The following is a 20440-nucleotide window of genomic DNA, read 5'->3' as shown; positions in this document are numbered from 1 at the left end:
GAGCAGTAGCGGCTCGGCGCCTCGCCGCTGCGGGACCGCCGGCCATGGGGACGGAGCGCAGGGGGGAGGCGGCGGCCGAGCCCCGCGGAGGCTGCGCCTGCGGGGGCGGCGGCGGCGGCGGCGGCAGCTGGCGGCTTTTCCTCGGTTTCTTCGCGCTGTCGCTGGCGCTGCACGTCCTGACGCTGGGCTGTTACCTGGAGCTGCGCTCCGAGCTCCGCCGGGACCGCGGCCCCCAGCCCGCAGCTCCACCGCGGCGGGACGGAACGGCGGCAGCACCGCCGGGTTCCCCGGCCGCCGGCCGGCCGCAGAGACCCGCCGAGGGAGCGGAGAGGCGCCAGCAGGTGGGTGCCGGGCCGGGGGGGGGGACACACCGAACTCGGAAGAAGGGTGGGAGGGGTGGGAAAAGCCCCAGAGCGGCGCTGGCGGGAGCTGAGTTTGGGGAGAACTTGGTTTGCTTTGCCTCGGCTGGAAAGCGTGGAGGGGCAGCCGGTGCTGCGGGGGGTCTCCGAGGGGCTGCCGGGGGCCGGCCGCGCTCCACCTGCTGCCCGCCGCTCTCCTGTCGCTCTGTCGGGACAGCCCGGCCGTGTCGGCTCCGCTGCCGACAGCCCGGCCTTTGCCGGGGGGGGAAGAGCGCGGGGTTGGTGCCCGGGACAGCCCCGGGCGCTCCTCAGCCATCGGCGGGGGTCTCCTCCTCCTCCTCCTCCTCCTCCTCCTCCTCCTCCTCTTCCTCCCTGCGACCCCGCGGCTGCAGAGCTCTGCACAGCTCCGCTTTAAATCCGCTCCTCCGGCCCACCGCCTTTTACGGTGCAAATCCTGTTCCCTGCGCACCACTGCTCCCCTCCTGGGGTGGTTTTGATTATTTCTTTTTTTTTTTTTTTTAATTTCTTTTTTTTTTTTACCACCCCCCACCCCCCCACCCCTTGCCCCGCAACCGAGATGCATCAGCCTTTTTTAGGGGTGTGTGTCCCCCACCCCCCATCCCTTGCCCCCCAAACTGTGCAGGACAGGTTGGCTTCTGCCTCCAATTTTCGTACGGAGCCCCTGGGAGCGGTGGTGCCCGGGGGGGCTCGCCTGTCCCGAGAGCCTCTGGGAGAGCAAGAGCGGAGCTGGGGCCTCCGCTCGCAAACTTAGCTCATTTTTTCCAGGCACGAAACCTCGCTGCGAGCAGGATAAGCTGGAGGAAGGAGTTTCCTCCCCTTTGAGCCTCGCGAGCGGATGGCCCGCTCCCCAAAGGTGCTGGGTGGCTTTGCTGGGGGGGGGATCCCGGGGGTCTGGGGGGGAGCGGAGACCCAAAGCCCTGCCTCAGCACCCCGGCAGCCCTTGCCTTGCTGGTTATCAATGCATGGCGGGGAGAAGGAGGGGGGGGCAGGACAAAAATAGCTTTGATAAAGCTGCGAGTTTGGAAACTCTTCCTCCTACTTGGCAGCGGGCAGCCGTTCCGCTGCGCCGGCCTCGGCTGCTCCCGGGAAAGCCGGGCTCGCGCCTTCCAGTGGGTATTCGGATTCTGCAGCTGCCCATAATAAAATCTAAGTAAGTGTTGAACCGGAGAGAACCCGCACTATCTGGTCATTGCTTCCCCCCCCCCGCCTTCAGTCCTTAAGCGGTGTCAGCATAAAGTGAGTCGGAGCAGCTTGATGTCGTGTTGGAATTCTTAGGTTGTCTTGTAATAGCATGCGGCTGAAGTTCCTTTCGTGTTATCGTGCTGGATCTGTTTAGTCTTTAGAGCTCTTCTTTCCAGCGAATGTATAATGAAATACCAGGATAAATAGTTGAGGCATTCATAAATTACAGCATTAGATAATTTGTCTCTGGATGTGTACGAAGATCCAAGCGTCGCTCGCTACAGCTGACATACTCCAGATAAGGTAATGCTAATTATTTATTTCTTTATTTTACATCTGGCCTGTCAGGCGTAAGATGAAAAATTCTTTTGGACATATTGAAGCAGTTGGTTGTGAGAGAAAGTTTCCTTGTAGTAAGGGCACGCGAAATGCTGAGCTTAATGGGTAGCGTACAGCTTGCAGCCTAACTGCTGGCACCGAAAACGCTCTGTTTGGAAACTGGTGCTGTGACAACATGTAATTAATGTTATTTGTAGTAGTGCTGCTCTCCTGTTTCTCACTGATTTCTCTGCCTTACGGCTCGCTTGAGTCTGTGTGCAGCTAAAAACAACCACCTTCTGTGTCTTAGGATGCTGTGAATATATCCCTTCTGCGATTAAAGCAAGGAAATGAGGTATTTGCAAACAGCCTTATTTAAGAAGTTACTGTCAACAGTGTGAAAAGCTTTGGGGTATGTATGGGGTTCCCAGCTGCTTTCCAGCCGGTAGCAGCCAAGCTGCGCTGCTGCTAAATCCAAAGTGGGGTCCCGTGCACGTGTGTCGGGAGGCAGATGCTTACATAAATTAAGCAGAAATTACTAAATAATTATTTCAAGAGATCCGATCAGTGACATCTCTCTCCCAGGGTCCGGTCAGGGTCGGGGTGCGTTGGGGGGGTCCACCGTCCCGGTAAAGGTGGTGCTGTGAGCCCTCAGACGGTCCTTTCGCTGTGTTTAGCTGTGCGAAGTATTTTCAGTAAAGAGGCCGAGTAATGACTGCATGCATTGCGATTGTACAAGCTGATTTTAAAAAACAAAAATATTCCTCTCACTGACCTTTTTTTTTTTTTTTTTTTTTTTATTTCCCTCCCCCCCCACTTCCTGACCTGAGGCAGGAGGGAGAGGAGCGGGGGGAAGGACGGGGAGCGATGGTCAGCACCGAGATTTTGGCAGAAATCTCGCCTGGCCACGTGCCAGAAATGACCTCATGACAGGAGTGAGATTTGGCAGCTCGATAACGCCCCGCTTCCCTATCTTACAGGGTAGTCAAATATGTAACTCATTTAAGATACAAGGGCAATTTTTCATGGCAGAGGTTGAGGCATTGCAGTTCACATCTTTGTCCCAGAAGCTGCGGGGCGTTGCATCACCAGTTTGGCTTCGAGATGAAAAGTTTGTTAGTGCCGCTTTAATTCATCGACTCTTCAATTGCTGTCCCTCTGAGACGCGATAGCAGATTTGGGGATCGGTGGTAGGTTCAGCCTTGACTGATGTTATAAAATCTAAATAATCCCTTCAGAAGGACACGCTGTGGAACACAAAAGTGACTCTGTCGGCGCGTTCGTTAGCGTTCGGCAGGCGCTTCGCTAATGGCTCCGCTCACGGAGGAGAGGCAGCAGGGTACTACGTACCGCTCATTAAAACACTTTATGCCTAAACTAGATCGTGTTTTGTTGTCAAAAAAAATCATCCCTGTAATAGTTGAGCCTCGCGGAGCATCATTTATGTGCTGCTGCTCCGAGCAAGTCCGTGTCGTGCCACGTTTCTGCAAAAACTTGTTTTTTGCAAACGCCAGGCGAAGCGCGTGCCCTTGTGAGTGTCCCGAGACGGGCTTAAAAGTTGCCAAAGTCTGCCTCCTGGAATAAGATCAAGTACCCATCGGATCCAACAGATCAAACTCCTTGTGGAGGCCGGGGAGGGCTGTCTGCTTGTCGTGGCCGGGGGCGGCTGCCGAGTCATCCGAAAAAATGTGCTGAGCAGGAATTGGGTTACCAGCATTTACCTTCACCAGCACCGATGTGTCCGTTCCCAGGTCTCCACCTCTCGCCTCTTTAACGAGGGACGTACCCGCTTTCGAGAAGCGCTTACGTCAGCATTCTTCACAACAGCATTGCTTTCCTGCCAGTATTTTTAATTCCACCAAAGCAACAGGTATAAACCCCCTAAATGCTCGTTTCCTTGGTTTTCTTCCCTCTCCCACCTGTATCCCTCCCTCTCCTGAAGCAGCAGTCAGGGTCCTCCTGTTCCAGCAGTCGTTAGGCAGTACACGGCCCCGTTAATTTATATCTGCCTTCTAAAAGCCTGCTTGCTCATTTGATAAGGAAATGACAGGAATAAAGCTTTAGAGGCAAAGTAGTGTTCTGCTTGTAGTCATGGATAAAGAAATACAGTGAGGGTGTGCAACTTAGTCTATGCACACTGCTTTTTTTTTTTAATATTTCGTAAAAATGAATAACTGGCTTTACTTGAGGGGGAGGTAGGAGAAGATTTAGGGAGTAATATACAGGTTTTTCTCTGTTTCTGGTCAGGATGCCCTGGCAGAGTAATTCTTGGTGAATTATTTGGGTGGTTTCACCTGGAGAAGGGCTGTGGCATGTTGGCCTCTAACCGGCTGTGGGAAAGGGCCGTTGGTTGTAGAGGACAGACGGACATCGCGTTGTCTTTCACGCTCAGTCTGTTGTCCGCCCTCTGCCACCCAGGGGTCGTAACGGAAAATAGGGAATTGTGGCCAGGTACTTGCTGCTGTCTGTTCTCAGAATAATTGTACGGAAACTTCTCAAACTAACGTTGTCAGTCCAGTGTAAGTAGCTCTGTACTGAAATGGAGTTTTGAGGGTTGGTCAGAACACCTTGGCAAGACTTACATAGTGTAAAAGCAGAAGGGTGTTAGTGCTCAGCCATGAGGGCACCTTGGTGTCTTTTGCCTCACTAACGTGAAATTGCAGTTATTTTGCCCTTTCTTCTCGATTCCAGCTCCAGAATAAAAGGCAGCCTTCAGGAGCGATTTGCACAACATGCTCTCAATGGGTCTCAAAGGCATTAAAGCTGCTGCTCCAGAGACTTCTCCCTCCCCGAGCATACCTCGAGCTCAGCCATGCACGTTCATCCCCGCGTCCGGTTCCCGCATCCCGAGCCGGGAGGCCGCACCGGCGCGGGATGGATCGGGGTCGAGCTGAAACCCGGCAGCACGCTGAAAGCTTTGAGCGGAGGGTCTTGTTGGAAACCCTTCTCCAGCAGCCCCTGCGGGGCACTAACCTCGAAAGACCTGGTCGGGGCTCCTGCTTTGGGGTTTCGTGACTTCTGATCCCGGCTTAGTGGAAACCCCGGGGTCTCCGCAGGCAGAGGGAAGGTGGTGTTTAGGGATGTGCTTCGTGGTGGGTTTTCCCTCGAATTAGACTTGGCGGTCTTGGTTGTAGCTGGAGGAAGCTCTTACAGGGCAATAAAGGGAGACCGCAGTGCGCTCTCTGGCTAATAACTTGTCGGGGCTCCGGTAACCTTCATTCCCGTTTGAACGGTGCCCGTCCCTCGACAGAAGATAACATTCCTGAGGCTGCGCGAGGTTTGGGGTCTGTGCCGGGAAGAGGGGGCTGCAGCGGGGTTGCCTGATACCAAATAGAAAACATATTTCTGCTACTATGCCTATGAATATTCTGTGCAAAATCTGGCATGAGTATATCAGCTTCTCCTTGGAAAAAGAAAATGGTACAGAATGGCAGCGGCTGCTGGGGACGCTGCACTAATTGGAAAAGTTGAAGTACAGCATGAGCTTCACCCCGAGTCTTTGAGGTGCATCCCTGCATGTGCCGAAGGTTTAACTCCCGGTGTGCGGAGGAACCGGGCACCTTCCTACCCTGCCGACTTTGGGATTTTTGGTGCCGCGTGGGTGCGTTTCGTTCTGCCTCCTGACATCGAGCAGGCGAGACAGACGCCGTGTCGTATGCGGTGGGATGTCACCGCTCGCGACCTGTTTGGCTGCAAAGGCTGGAGCTTAGGAATTCCCCTTTGGAAAGGGGGAAACCGTCAGCAAGAAAATAAATAGCTGTTGATCTGGGGTCCCTGAGTGCAGGTCGGCTGTGGGCGCATCTCACTGGGGACGCCCTCAAAGTGCTGGGGGTGCTGGTGAGAATAGTGAGGAGGTGTTAAAAAAAAAAAAGAAAAAAGAAAAATTCCCATTTAGGAGAGAAGAAGCAGTAGGAAAATATGAAATATATTTTGCAACTGCTGTCTCAAAGCTTGTGTCAACATCAGGCGGATTATCTACCCTGGGGAGAGCGCAGGCAGCCTCGCTCTGTGGCCAGTGGGGGACAAGGATGAAGTTAATTCGGCGACGCACGGGAAGGAGGACAGGCTCCGGCTCACGGAGGAACGTGGGGATGCCGATATCTTGTCGGAAACAGAAAAACGCAGGAATAACGCATCCCGACGGGGTCGGCCCCGGCATCCTGCCCGCGCCAAGAGGGCACCGAGCGTGCGCTATCGTTCCATCAAGGGTAAATAGTGCAACTTCGTGCAAGGACTCGGAGTTTTTTATCAGCGTTTATTGAACTCCTTGATGGAGAACATTGTTGTTGCCAAAGTAAGTGTTTGACCGACACGTGACCGAAGTTGCTGGGTTTTTCCACAATTTTTAGATGAGTTAACTGGCAAACACTCAAACCTGTGTTTTTAAGAAGGCTCAGTGGCATTCCAAAGTTATCTTTCACTTCACCTCAGAGTACGTAGTGCTTTATATCAAACCGATATTATTCTAACCTTTTAACATTATTTTTCTTACCGCATAATACTATAAATCTTCTCTGCTCTTCCATACACATGTAGTATCTTGTAATGCTAATTAAACTGCACATTATCCTAATTTTGCTCTCATACTAATCCAATATATTTTTCTTGACTGGAAGCCAAACCCTGAGAGCTTCGGAGCATGCGAAGCTCCCATTCCAGTCTTATTATATGTTAATGACTTTATATTTTAGTATCTTTCAACGCTTTAAGAGGATGTTATTTTTAGAGGTGTCTGGCTGCGAAAGGTAACCCGTGTGTGAGAGGCTGAGGGTTTTTTGTGAATGTGAAGCAGTAAGCAAGCTCTGCGCAGTGAGTAAGTGGTAAGCGTGTCTCTGAAGATGTGTAATCTGTCAGAATTCATTGTGCACAAGTACAAAATTACAGCGAGATTTGGATGCAATTTTAAAATAGTTAACTGTCTTTATAGGAGAGGAAAATAAAACCCTTGCCTAGACTTTTACATGTTGCAGTTGTAAGTGCTCTCTTGTTAAACTCTTGGGGAAACGCGCTGTTTTTGTATGCTAATGGTGCTGATGCCAGTTGGGCCTGAATGCTACTATAACAGAAATAATTACTCGCAGATGGGTGGATATTAAAATAAGCTCTTTCCATAAGCCCAAATAAAATTCTGTTGTAAGTGCAAAGTACTAAATATGCAAGATTGTATTGATGAAATGCCAGTGCTGTAATGTGTTCCAAATGGCAAGTGCCAGCATCCTCCTGCTGAAGCTGCACCTCGGCTGCAGCTCGTCGTTCCCCGGTCTCTCTGCACTTCCTCCGAAATGGCTCTCGCAGCAGGAGAAACAGAACAGCAACTCGAAATGATATGTAAATCTGCAAGCGATTTAGCTCCGCGCGCTGCGCCTCCCGTCTGCGCAGGGCAAGGAGGAATACCGTGCAGAGCTGAACCTCCAGCGCTTTCTTCTGGGTCGCGGTCGTTCAGGAGGCCTAAAGGCATCGGGAGAAGCGGGGGAGGCTGGCGGCGGGCGTCGCGGTGCGTGGCTGTGCGGCGGCGGGCATTGCACGGCATGTGGTGCTGCAGGGCTTTGCAGTGGTGAGTGTTAAGCGGCGTGGCATGGCATGGCATTGCAACAGCTGGCGTTGCATGGCATGGCATTGCATGGCTTTGCAGCAGCTGGCGTTGCATGGCTTTGCGACAGCCGGCGTTGCAGGGCATGGCCTTGTATGGCTTTGCAGCAGCAGGCGTTGCATGCCGTGGCGTTGCATGGCTTTGCAGCAGCCGGCATTGCAGGGCATGGCCTTGTATGGCTTTGCAGCAGCAGGCGTTGCATGCCGTGGCGTTGCATGGCTTTGCAGCAGCCGGCATTGCAGGGCATGGCCTTGTATGGCTTTGCAGCAGCAGGCGTTGCATGCCGTGGTGTTGCATGGCTTTGCAGCAGCAGGCGTTGCAGGGCATGGCCTTGTATGGCTTTGCAGCAGCAGGCGTTGCATGCCGTGGCGTTGCATGGCTTTGCAGCAGCCGGCATTGCAGGGCATGGCCTTGTATGGCTTTGCAGCAGCAGGCGTTGCATGCCGTGGCGTTGCACGGCTTTGCAGCAGCAGGCGTTGCATGCCGTGGCGTTGCACGGCTTTGCAGCAGCAGGCGTTGCGTGGCGTGGCGTTGCACGGCTTTGCAGCAGCAGGCGTTGCCTGCCGTGGTGGTGTGTCGCTTGGCGTTGCAGCGGTGAGCGTTGATCAGCGTGGGGTTGCGCGGCTTTGCAGCAGCGGGTGCTGCGTGGCACGGTGTGGCTTCGCAGCGGCACGGCGTTGCGTGGGGTCGCGGCCACGGCGTGGTGTTGAATTTGCGTGGTTTTGCAGCAGGACTTTTGGTGGCTGGGAGGAGGAGAGGCCTGGGGAAGGCTCACCCCCCCCCCCCCCCCCCCTCCTGGCAGAGCTGCCTCTAGTTCAATGGGCTGAATTTGGGCGAGCACAGAGCTGCCGGCCAGCCACGCAAACGATGGCAAACGTGGCTTTGCAAGAGGAGACCCTCCCGGTCTCTGCTGTTTTGACCTCCTTTACAAGGGGCCGGGTGTCCCAGGAGCAGCCCCTCGGTGACAAAGCAGGGTAAATGCCCGATCCCCTGGGGCAGTGGTCTGGCTGCCTTTAATCCCTCTTTGCAATTCATTTTACCTCTGTGTTTTAAATCCCTCTTGAGGCACATAACAAGGTGGAAGGGGGAAGACAGTGGGAAAGTTTCTTAAGCCAGCGCTTGCAGCAAAATCCACCTCGGAGCGTGTAACAGCTCTGTAATTGTAAATTATACAGGGGGGGAAGAGTTGGGGAGCTGCTCTGTCGGGGTGGGGGGGGCCAAGGCTGAGCCACGTCCCTGGTGGCTCCGGCTCCAGGCTCGGACCAGCACTGATGCTCCTGGCCCTGCTCCGGGATGTCCTGTGGTTTTTCTGGTCGCCCCATGATAGTTGAGCTGGGTGCTGCCACTCCTGCGCCCTTTTCCCTTGGATAAACCTCCTCAACCTTCTTAATCGGCGGCTCCGTTGTCCTGTCCCTTCTCCGTTTTCCATTTCTTATCCTAAGGAGCGCAACGGTGGCGTTCCTCCTCGGAGAGCATCTCCTCCGTCCTTCGCTCCCCGGCAGCGGGAGGTGGTCCGTGCTCCCTTACCCAGGGACCCTCTGCCATCAGTGCTGCCCCCAGGAGTAAGATTTGCGTGTCTCAAAGGAGAGCTATCCCTTGGCTTTTGGTTTTTCCGTTGTTCTATCCCACGTTCTCCATCGCCCTTACAGTCAGCGTTTCTCTATAGGTCGGCACGTGTGGGTTTTTTGTTTTTTCTCTGTGAAAAAAACCCAACCAACGCTAAGCGCTTGCAACAGGAGAAAAGATGAGACCAGTGCTCCTGATGGTAGGTCCTGTGCTGGAGCAAGAAAATGGGTATTTAGGGTGTGTTGACTGCAGATGCTCATCTGGTCCTGCTCCCTCTGGGGGCAGCTCTGGTGAGGAGGGGGCTGCGTAGGGAAGAGAAAATAATGTCACGCATTCACATACACAGCAAACACCTCATTTGCTTCAGTGGCGAGAAGACATAAATGCAGTGTACCTTGTCCAGCAGGGGAAAAAAAAAAAAATCTTTGGCTTCTTCCTTTCATTTTCCCATCCATGAAGCGGCAGCGGCTTTTCCCGGGTTTCCCAGGGAAGCGTGGGGCTGTGGGCACTGTGTGGGGCAGGCACTAACGGCCTGAACAGGCTTCACGCCATCCTTCCAGTCTTCTCCGCCTGCTGGGCTCAGTGAAATGAATCCAGGAAATAACTTTGGAGCGATGATTTCCTTCGACCTTGCAGATAAGTTGCTGAGCTACTGCTAACCTTAACCAGCACTTTTTAAAAATTATCCCCTGGGGTAGGAAAATAGGATAAATCATTTAAAGCTGATAGCTGGAATGGTTGCTGACCTGCTGTGACACTGAGAGGACTAAACAGTTCAGACTGAGAAACGAGAGTTTTATTTTTCTTTTTTACTGCAGTTGTGGGGTGCTGCCGTTCTGCCTGTCGGTGCGTTTCACCTGGATTCTCATTAGGCGGTGAGGAACCTGGGGCTGCAGGAGTTAGGAGGGGTGGCGTTTCTGCCTGGAAAGCTTTAATTCTCATGCTCTCCCATAAAACATACCCTATGGCAGAAAAATCAGATCAAAATAGGAATTGCTGGACGTGCAGCTGACGAGGTGTATCTAGAGAGCAGGATGAAAACGTGTAAAGAAAATAGTTGGTTTTTAACTGCAGCTGTTACTATCTTTTTAGTGATAATGAACTAAATTAGTACGTTGGCTGCCTTTGAGCTATGGATAGGCTTGTTGGTGCTTGCTGGGTTTGTGGTGTTAACTCTTGCTGGGGAAAGCCCTGCTCACCCGCTCCCACCGGGACCTGACTTACGTCTGTGCCGTTGGAGTAAATTGTGGGAGATTTTCTCTTTTGAAGATCGAAAGGAGACCTTTTTTTTTTTTTTGGGGGGGGGGGGGGGTAAAGCTTAAAGATGGTAATTGTCATTTTTAAAGGATTGTTGTATCTTCTTTTTAGCAACACCTTTTTTGCTGGCTTGGGGTTTTCTTCTGTTTCCTCTGTTGTTAAAAGGGGTTGTTTTGACTCAGAATATGGCTCGTGCACAGATTCCGGGACTGCGCAGAACTTGGTATTATCCGACAGAATGAGCTTACCTGGGAAGTGCAGCTGTTTTACTGGTGGTGCTGTGCTTTAGTTCCAGCTCCTGGGGCAGCGCAGCAGGGTTGTTGTGCTGCTGGTCCTCTTCGGTGGCTGCCGACCCATCTGCATCCCTTCCCAAAGCCCCTTTTGTTTTGCAGGTCCTGGAACTTAATTTTGAAAGTCCAAGCGTACGAGTAAACTGCACCTGAAAGGATTTGAGCTCAGATCTAGGGATCAGTTACTTTTGCAGCATCGCTGCAGTTTTCCGGCCTCTGGTGGTAGAACAGGTAAATGGGGGAAAAAGGGGGTTTCCGTGCCAAGGCTCGCATGCCAGAGCTGCCAAGGCTCGCATGCCAGAGCTTCCAAGGCACTTCAGCAGGAAAATGTTTCTGATATGACAGTGATGGGCTTTAAGGTGCAGGGTCCTGCTGCACCGAAACGGGCTGGATGTGCAGAATCACCCCAGGGACGTTAAATCCTGCTCCTACGATAACTGCTAGGAAAAAATTGAGACACTTCAAACTTTTTTTTAAAGCGAGGGGCCGGTGTCCTGGGGCATTCCTGGGCAGGGTGAACCATCTGCTTGAGGAGAACATCCCGGAGTCTTGCTGTCCTGGGGCTCGCTGCTGAGCAGCCCTTAGCCCAGGCTTTCCCAGACGTGGTTAGAAGCAGGTTTGGAGACTTAAATTAACTCTCTGTGAGAGCTCTTGGCTGCTTAGTCCCCAGCACCATGTAGCCAGAAGCTGCGTATCTGCTGGCTGCTGCTTTAGGGTTTTTTTTGGTTTTTCTTTTTTGAAGGAGAAGTAAAACCCAGTCGGCTCGCTGCATGAGACCGAGTAACCCCAAATCACTTCGTTCTGGTGCCGCTTCTGTTGGTGTTGCAGTATTCTTCTGGGGAAAACTTGTATTGCCTGAGCACTGTCCTGGGATCTCTTGGGGTTTTGGAAGGTTTGGTGTGGTTTTTTGTTTTGTTTTTGTTTATATCTTTACTGTCAGTGTGGGAAATCCCAGGAACGCTGCTAACAAACAAGGTATTCAGGTAGCAAAGCTCATGGGAGGATGTTGAAAGAAAACACAGGCAAACCTCTTTCCTTCTGCATGCTTCCCTTCTGGGCTATATATGTTTTCACGAGTGAGTTTTCTCTCATTTTTATTAAGCAAAAGATTCAGTATGCTGCAGCTGGGCTTTGCAGCAGGTCTTTGCTTTTGCTGATGCGGTGATAGGATTCGAGCTCATTCTTCAGTAGCAGCGATGCTGAGGCCTTTTTCAAAGTAGAAGGGAATGTGTGCGGGAAAAGTCCTTTGACTAAAGCCTTTAGCTGAGCCTGTGGAGGCTCAGCACTAATCTTGCTCAGCTGCACTTGGCCTCCGTGTCTGGCGAGACAGATGGATGAGAAACACCAACCCTTTTTCTCGTAGGGTGGATTTTCCTTAGGAGACGTTGAGAGCCTCCGTGCTCAGTACTCGTACGGATGCTGGCGTTTTTAATCCCTGGAGACCTCGGAGCTCCATCCTGCGCATCGCCCGTGCTGTGCTGGCGTGGTGCACGGGGGCTGTTTCTCGTTTGGGTCTCGACACCGGCAGCAGGCGATGGGTGAGAACCTCGTCCCACCGTGCCGTTGGGTGCCGGACTGGTCCCCGCGGCTGCACCCTCCAACCTTGGCATCATCCCCGGCCGCAAAGGTCCCGGCCGGCGGCGAAGTCACGTAGCGGGGAGCAGCAGCCGGTGCACGGCTCTGGAGAGGAAAGCAGCACGCCCCTAATAAAAGCAGGATCCGACTTCAAACAAATGTGTACGGCACAGTTGTTGTTAGCACTCTTATGTGCGGCTGCGAGGCTTGGACAATTTATAGGCGCTGCATCGGGCGCCTTAGTCGGTTCCATATGTGCCGTCTTCGTGCGCTGGCTGGTATGAAATGGTAGGATGAGCTCTCGGAAGTCGAGGTCTTCAAGTGTTAAAGACAAAGCGCTGCTCCTGCAGGCTCAGCTCTGCCGATCCAGGCGTCTGGCGCACATTTCTAACAACAGGCTGGATTTGCCAAAGAAAATTACGCTGGATGCAGCAAAATAGCTGTCAACTCTTTCCTCCCTAGGCTGCCAGTCTGCTTTTCTCTTGCTTTTCAGAATAACCGGGCTGTCTGGAAGCGATAGGGCAGTTAGGGTGTCTCGGTGCCTAGCGATGCTCCCCCTTGCCCAGCAAAGCCCCGTCCCCTTCCCTCCGTCCTTGCAGCCCCCCCGAGCCAGCAGCCCCCCGCAGCCCCCCACGTGAGGGTCGCTGGGTCCCTCTGCAAACCCATTGCGGAGGCGAGGGCTGAGAGTAACTGGAGTTCTTCTCCTCTGGTAGCCAAATAGGGGAGCAAAGTATTCAAGGCAGGGGGGGTTTTGGCTGAAATATTAACTAGCTCGTTTGCACGTAATGAAGACTTTTGGGCTTCTGAGCCCAGTTGCGTGCGGGTGGCTGCAGTTGGGCTCAGAAGAAAAACTCCAGAGAACCCCGGGCTGGTGTCCCCCCACCTCGTGGACCATGAGCTTCTCTGCTGTTGGTTCCTCCTGGCTCAAAACCATCTCTTCTCCCCACGTCTGAAGATGCTGGAAAACCAATCTTTAAATGATAATTCTGATACCGATAGTCGATGGGGGCAGTTAAACTTTTGGTCAGGTCCCAGTGAAGGTCCTGTGTGGCTTCAAGCTGCTTGTCTGGATCAGGTACTCAAGCAGTTAAATATTCCTGCTGCTGGTGTACAAAAGCAATGCCAGGTATCTTCCCGGGGATCCAAGTTTGCTATCTGAAATCTGGCAAATAGCAAAAATTTTTATGTCGTGAACAGAAATCACACCCCAAGGCTATGGCTGACAGGGAAGGTCTCACTGACGTATTTACCTAGCTATTTTGTTATCATTAAGTAGGCTTTCTGAGAAAGACCAAACCTTGAGAACAATAGCAACAAAAAACCACTGTAGGTTTTGTGAGCAGATGCAGCTTCAAGATAACAAATGATTTTTGCTCTTTGTTTGACTACTTGGCATCTAGTGGTTAATTAGTGAGGCCAAGTGTAGTTAGATAGTTCGTAAAACAAAGTTTTAGAAGCACTGGAATTGAAAGGTTTTGCATTGTGCTTTCTAACTTCGGTCCGTGAGGCTGTTAGAGGCAGGCAATGCGGCAGTTTAGAAACAACTAAAAGTAAACATTTGTTTTGGACAGTACAAGACTGAGTTTGGAAAGGGTGGGAGGGCGGAGGGGAATAGCCTGTGCAGTCCGTCCTGCGGGGATGTGTGCTGAGGGGGCTGTAGAAATGGCACCCAAAAAGCAGGATTTCTACCAGCCCCGCCTGGGCTTCGGCTTTGCCTTGGGCTGGGACTGGAATCGGTCTTAAATGTTGCTGGGAGGAGGTGGGCTGCCACGCGTTCGTCTGCCGCCCCGTCTCTCCTGGTCCTTTCGCTTGTTTGGAGAATGAAGCAAAACTGCATTTGTAAGAAAAAGGGGCAGTCTGCCGTGAAAAATCAATAATAATAGTTCAGGTTGTAAAGCAGTGACTTTAGTCCTGATCCAGCCGGTTCCCTTTCTTTCAGTTTTAATTTGCACGATACAGAAAGGCCCTGATGTTGAAGTTGGTCCAAACGATGTCAAGGATGCTCTGTTAACGTTGGCATGTATAATACCGAGTCATAAAACATTGTCTGTAAGCATGGACTTAGAGGGTTATTGTACAAAGAAGGGCATAAGAAACACGACACTCAAATTGTGATTCCTGGCAGAAATGCTTTGCAATGGGGAAATTTCAGTTTAGTTAGGGTTGCTTACATGCCTTTCTTCTAGCTGAAGGGCAAATGACACTGTTAGCATTAAATGTTAGAAAATGACATCTTAGCATGAAATATGCCTTACGTCTCCAAAACTGAGTTGGAGTTATTGCTGTTCCAGAAATTCCTCCCTGGTCTTTATTTTGGGTCTTGCCCCAAAGTGGACCCAAATTAAATGTTCATGCTAGTAAAGAGCTTGGTAGTGAAGGAAAAACACAGATTAATTGTGCTTCGGGGAAAGGTCTGACAAAGAGCCATCGAATACATGGGGTGAGCTGGACGAGCCCCGTGGTTCATTTCGTCGGTTCGCCTGTGGGCTCTCGTGTCGGTACGTGTCAGGCTGATGGGTGCCTGCGATGTAACAACAGTAACAAAACCCAGGGCAATTTCGTGGTTTTTTTTTTTCTGGCTTTTAGTTTTTTTAAGGCCAGTACTCTGGGTTTGAATATCTTGGGCTTTTGTGGGGAAATTTTATGGTGGTTACCAGCGGTTTAGAGATTGAAGAGATTGTCCGTGTTGTAAGCGATGCCCTGTTGGTCCTCTTAGGTTGGTTGATATAGCTGGGCTTGGTGTACTAATGGCTTTCACGCCTTAAGACGAGTGATTTAGGAAGAGCTCATGTAGGAAGCTGTAGCGATGTCGGTTGACTGAAAGCTGGTGAAGATGTGTTTGACAGCTGGAGTTGCAGGAAGGATGAAGTGTCTTGCGTAGTGCTCAATTTTAGCTCTAGGTACAATGAATTGTGCTGCTCGTTTGAGATATAATGAATCGGTGGTTGGTTTGGGCTCTTCGTCTACAAAAGGTTTTTTCCAACATGATCTGCCAGGGTTGTTGTCTACAGGGAAGAGAGAGGTGTCAACCTGTTTTGGAAGTGCCAATTGCTACATCTGCAGAAGGTCGGCAGAGTTGGGCTTGGTTGGTAAGGAGGCTTCAGTGACACGTTGGACATCACCGCGTCTTCCAGCATCTTGTTGAAGAAAGTCAAGCAGCAATGGATTGAGTATTGGGTGGGAATGATGGCGGCGTTGCAGGTTGGGTCATCAGCTCCACGTCCAAGGCTGGAGAAAGGTCCAGCAGTGTGTGTCATCGGGGGCGGGGGGGGGGTCACACTTCGTGGATTAGGAGCCCCTAATTCTGAGGGGGCCCACAGTAGCCCATGCTGAGCCTTGATGTGAACTATGGTTTTAAGACCCCTAAGCTGGTGGCTCTTATCCCTTTGAGTGAACCTCTGAGCAAAACAAACACTTAAAAGAGGAAAGGAAGACAAGTTGGCTTCTTGTGGACATTGCCCACTTTTTGAAGCCTTGCCTACTTTTGTGGGTACATTTCTCTTTTTATCACCAATATGGGGTTACCTGCTGCTCTTCTGGCCAGCCTGGATCTGTTTTGCAGCAAGAAACTAGTATTTCAAAAGTTTTCAAACTTTGGCACACTTCAAAACTATTTTTGTTCAGTTGGAAGCAGCGGAGCATGTAATCTGGTGGGGTGGATGTTTTTTCCAGGCAGCTCTATACATTTTCAGTTGATTATATCAGTGAAGTATGTTGACAGCTCTGTGTACCATTCGGCATTCAGGGCTCGTGTCTGGACTGCGCGGGCTGTGTCACGCTGTTGATTCCCTACACAAAATAGCTTTCAGGCCTGTAAAGCTGTCACTCAATCGGTAATGGCTACGCCGAGCGGCGGCTGGGGAGAAACGTCTCCTGCTTTAATTGTTGGATAAAAGCAAGTGAGTGCATGTGCAAATTGTATGTCTGTGGCAGAATTTCCCTTTTGCTATTCTTCTCCTGTTGCCTGTGTTCTCCGAGACCCCGATGAAATATAGTAAGTTGGTATTTACCACAGTCAGCTTTTGGTTCACCCTCAGGCTACATCCACCCCCTGAAAAATCGGACTTTTTCTGTTAGTGCAGCAGGGCTTTGCAGAAATTTTTCCTTTTTTGGGCAGAAAATCCAAACCAATTTTGCTCTGGACCAAAGGACCTGTACCTGAGGTGAGGTGCAGCCTCAGGCGATGCCATGCTGGGTCCGACCGTGTCCCAGTGCCACCGAAGGAGAGCAGGCAGCCGAGGTTTGCAGGACCTTCACTTTAGCTTTTGGAGCACTTGTCTGTGTTTGTAAATAGCTGCAAGGGGAATGAAACTTTTTGTTTGCGTATTTATTTAGGGGGAGGTTGGGTCATGGGTCTTTGAGGAGCACGGAGGCAAGCCTTGGTTCGATCTCACGCCTCTCAAGTATTACTTTGATAATAGCAAGCCTCAGATAGTCTTAAAAAATTGCTTTAGGTTAAAATCGGATTAAGTTTGAAATTTTCATGCTACCCAGTTGGAAACATGTCACTATGTATGTTTTGCACTTTGAAGGTCCCTTTGGTGAATAAAAATATTTTGCTTTTTCCTAGTCTGATGCTAAGAATGAAGAAGATTATTCTCAGGTTTCTGCGATCATTGCACAATGCCAACGTTTTCAGATTGGAAGGACTTGGGTTATTTCTTACAGGAACCTAGTTTTCTTCCCCCCCCGTGATATCTCCATAACGTAACTGTTTGCACATAAATTAAGCAAAATTCTTTGGCTGACTCTTGTGCACACCTGTGCACTCACATGTTCTGCCAATAAATCGCTGCAGTTAAATGTTTCTTCTAAAATATTTGCTGACGAATGATTTTGGAAATCTAAAAATTATTCTTCTAAGACTTGGACTTGTATGGTCATTTGTGAATTAAGGCTACACGAAAATAGGTTACTGTTTACGTAAATGAACTGTTAATAAAAGTAGCCCGCTGGGTCTTTTGGAGCAGCAGCCAAGTCCCATTTCTTCAATTCAAGGGTAAATTTGGCAGTGCCCTGGTGTCCTCGGCACCCTGCCTCCCCTCTGCTTCTGCCAGGGTGGACTCCCTCCTTCTGGAGCTTCAGCCATCAGGAGGGACTCTTCGTTCCTTGACGGTGGGTTAAAACCACCCTGATGTTGGTGAGCACCTTCTCCTGAAGACTCCCCCAAAGACACTTCCCACCAGTGCCGCAGGTAAGGCATCGTACCTTACCCCGGACCAGGGCGGTGAGTGCTCAGTACGGGTTTCATCCTGGGTGCTCGGTACGGGTTTCGTCCCAGGTGCTCGTTTTCAGGTGACCTGTTCCCCTATAGCATGGCCGGTGCAGGAGAAGACCTGCTAGCAGGTCTTCTCTCAGCCAGTCGTTGCTGGCATCATGACTTTCTCAAGGACTCACCAGCAGACCTGCAGGCAAGGTGTTAACCAACAGGTCTGGAGGGAAAAATATAATTAAGGCAAGTGGGGAGAACCTCAACCACGTTTGGAGCGCTCAGTGAAGAAGCTTGGAGTGATGCGCTGGAGATGTGGGGCTGGTGTGATGGAGCTGGGACCAGCAAGTCTGGGGAGAGCTGCAAAGAGAATTGGCCAGTTATGAAACAATTTGGCTTTTGGTAAACGTACTTCTTTCCATTCACAGCTAGGATGTCTCTTGGATGTCGAAGAATGAGTGAGTGCTTCTATCGCTTTCTAATTTTGTGCCATCTTTTGTTACTTTGTGCGTTCGTGTAACCCAAACGGGTGAGTTTTTCCTGTAATTATTTGAGGGTCTTGACTGTAGTGATACCTGATAGCAAAGAATTCCCTAGATTCAACTTTTAAAATAAATAAAATCCCAAGATAATTAATCTCATGGTTAATGATTATCAGGATGGGCTTTTGGTGAAAGGCTGAGTGCATTGGATTTTCCTGTCATTCCCTGCTTTTATTTCAAGCTATTTCAGAATTGGCGATTGTCTGGGCTGGCCATAGAGGTTTGAGAACGCCAATTATCGTCCTAGTTATGAGGAGTTACCGTAAGGGTGATTTCTGGCTGGTAAGGTGACCGTACATCTGCTGCTCTTAATATTAACCCATAAAGTTCCTTGGTGAGCTGGGTATGCAAGAAAGCTGCTTGTCATTATGTTAATGAAATATCGCAGCACCAAGCTTTTCTTTCAAGTCTCAGGGTCACAACCCTGCACCTTGGAATAAAAAGGGGGGTGAGGGGGTGTTTATGGCTCCGTATCCATCACCTCCAGACCGAGAGGTCTGCCGCATGCCGTTGTCTCACCCACGCTGGTGTGATAAAGCGATGAAAAACGCCGGGCTCGAGGGACTCTGATGAATATGTATAGGATTATTTCTTTTTTTTTTTTTTTTTTTTTTTTAATTTAAGCTCTCTGTTTGTAATCGATGGCTAAGGTTAGCCGAGGTAACGGGAGGAAGATGCTGAGGATAATGCAGCGAGCCCCTGTGTGCTGCAGAGGTAGGATTTACAGTAGGAGAATGCCCTCCGAAGAGCGTGTGTTTGTGCCCACAGCCATTAAGCTTAATAATCTTGCTGTCTGTATCAACTTACAAATGAAAGCTTGCAGTAATTTGGAGCAGCATTTGAATTGTGAGTGGTAGTGATGATGCTGAGCTTGTCTTTTAATGCTGAGTTTAGAGTCTTTGAGGTTTGGATTAAAAAAAACTTCAATGAAACCACAAAAAAGACATTGGAAGCATAACTGAACAGGTGGAACAAATTTGTTAAATCTGTTATTGGGAAAACAGCAACTTGCTTTTAAGAAATAAATCAATCTGCAGCTCAGTGTTTCATAATGAGGAGTGGGATAGGAAAATCTAAAAATATCTACAAATGAGAGCTAATGCTCTGAAGGAACAGATCCAAACTAGAATATAATATTGCCCATTGTGGTGACAATAAGTATTTTAAAGTTCATTGAGATCCTTGCTGTGATGCAGATGGGACTTTAAGAGCCAGCATATTTCACTTGGCTGAGCCCAGTTTTTATTTGCATAATAACTTATTATATGTATTGCCAGTAGCTCTAAGAGCCCCTGGTCAGGATTGGGAAACCACGATGAGTTCATACTCCTCTGCCTGGTGAGACAATATATTCGGCGAAGAACTGGGAGGGAGGCATCTCTAGCAACTAATGCAAGTGATTATGTGCTTGAAATGGCAGGAAAAATCCCAGCTTTTAACCCCTGCTTTGGGATGGGGCGACCTTTGTGTAGCTCGGCTCTTCTCACCGAGTGCCGGTTCAAGGGTCCTTGTCCTTTGGCCGTGGCCCCAGCCCGTAGCATGAGCTCTAGCAGCTTATTTTAATAAAGTAAAGGAGCTTATCCAGGTGGAAAACGTGTCCGTCAGCACCTGGGTTGTCAGGAGAGTGGGTATCACCGCTGTGGTCTGCCTTCTGCTCCTTTTCTTAATTTCCCCTTTGCTATTTGGGCAGCAGAGCCAACCCTGCTTCCATTTTTCTTGGAAAGCTATTCCATAGCCTCATCCCTCTCAGCAGGGTCTTCCTAGCGTTATTCCAGAGTTCTCCTTGCTCGGCCGAGCCCAAGAGCTCGGTCACACCCAGCTAGGCAAGTCTTGGGCATCGCCATCGGCTTTCGTGATCCGTCGTATCTTTTCTTCGCTCTTTGATATTTGCCGAGGGCTCTGCGCAGGGGGGGTTTTCTCGCGAGCGCCGTTTCGGAGTAGCTGCTCCGAAATAACTGAATCCACATGGACAGCTGTTGCTCAGAGGGGAGTAGGTAAGTGCATCCATAAAGCTTCGGGTTTTTTTTGCCGGAGGGAGCGCGGCGCGGCCGGTGCAGCTGGTGCACGGCCACGGCCCTTCGGCGGAGCCCTGTGCGCGGGGGAGCTTGTCTTACGGCACTTAAAATGAGGGTGGGGGGGAAACCCAAAACCTTCTCCAACTGCCAGATTGTGGTCGGTGGGGAGAATCGTGGAGTTTCGCACAGCTGGGCAGCGACGATCGCTCGGGGATGGAGACCCTTGGATGCACCGCGAGCTGACTTGGGGATGCGGCAGCATCCCGGCTTTCGCAGCGTGGCTTCTCGGTTTTGGGGGTCGGAGAAGGTTTAGCTGAAACTAATTTTGGGGTAACCGGGGCAGCGACAGTGGAGCATCTGGGTGGCAAATGCCACTGCTGTCTCCTGCAGCAGGTGGAGATGCCCGGGGGTGTTGGAGCGCGGGGCCGTCGCTGCCCGCACGCTTGCTGCGCTCCGCGTTCAGCGTTTGGCCGGGGGCGCTGGTCCAGGCTGCCCAGAGCGGTGGTCGATGCCCCA

The 20440-nt window shown here is 50.8% G+C and overlaps 1 protein-coding gene across 6 annotated transcripts in view; it reads left to right on the top strand.

The window, feature by feature from the left end:
- EDA (ectodysplasin A) overlaps positions 1-20440 on the top strand; it is an 82757-nt gene continuing 62317 nt past the window's right edge. For 4 of the 6 annotated variants that reach the window (XM_075053982.1, XM_075053981.1, XM_075053980.1 and 1 more), the window contains exon 1: positions 3-341. In XM_075053982.1, the coding sequence (XP_074910083.1) occupies positions 45-341 (297 nt within the window). In that variant the 5' untranslated portion in view covers positions 3-44. Of the gene's footprint in view, positions 342-20440 lie in introns of all 6 variants that reach the window. The other 2 variants (XM_075053984.1, XM_075053983.1) reach the window with 2 other exon arrangements.

This window comes from Buteo buteo, chromosome 22 (assembly GCF_964188355.1).
Source record: "Buteo buteo chromosome 22, bButBut1.hap1.1, whole genome shotgun sequence".
Lineage (NCBI taxonomy): Eukaryota > Metazoa > Chordata > Aves > Accipitriformes > Accipitridae > Buteo > Buteo buteo.
This window is presented reverse-complemented; position numbering and strand designations above follow the sequence as displayed.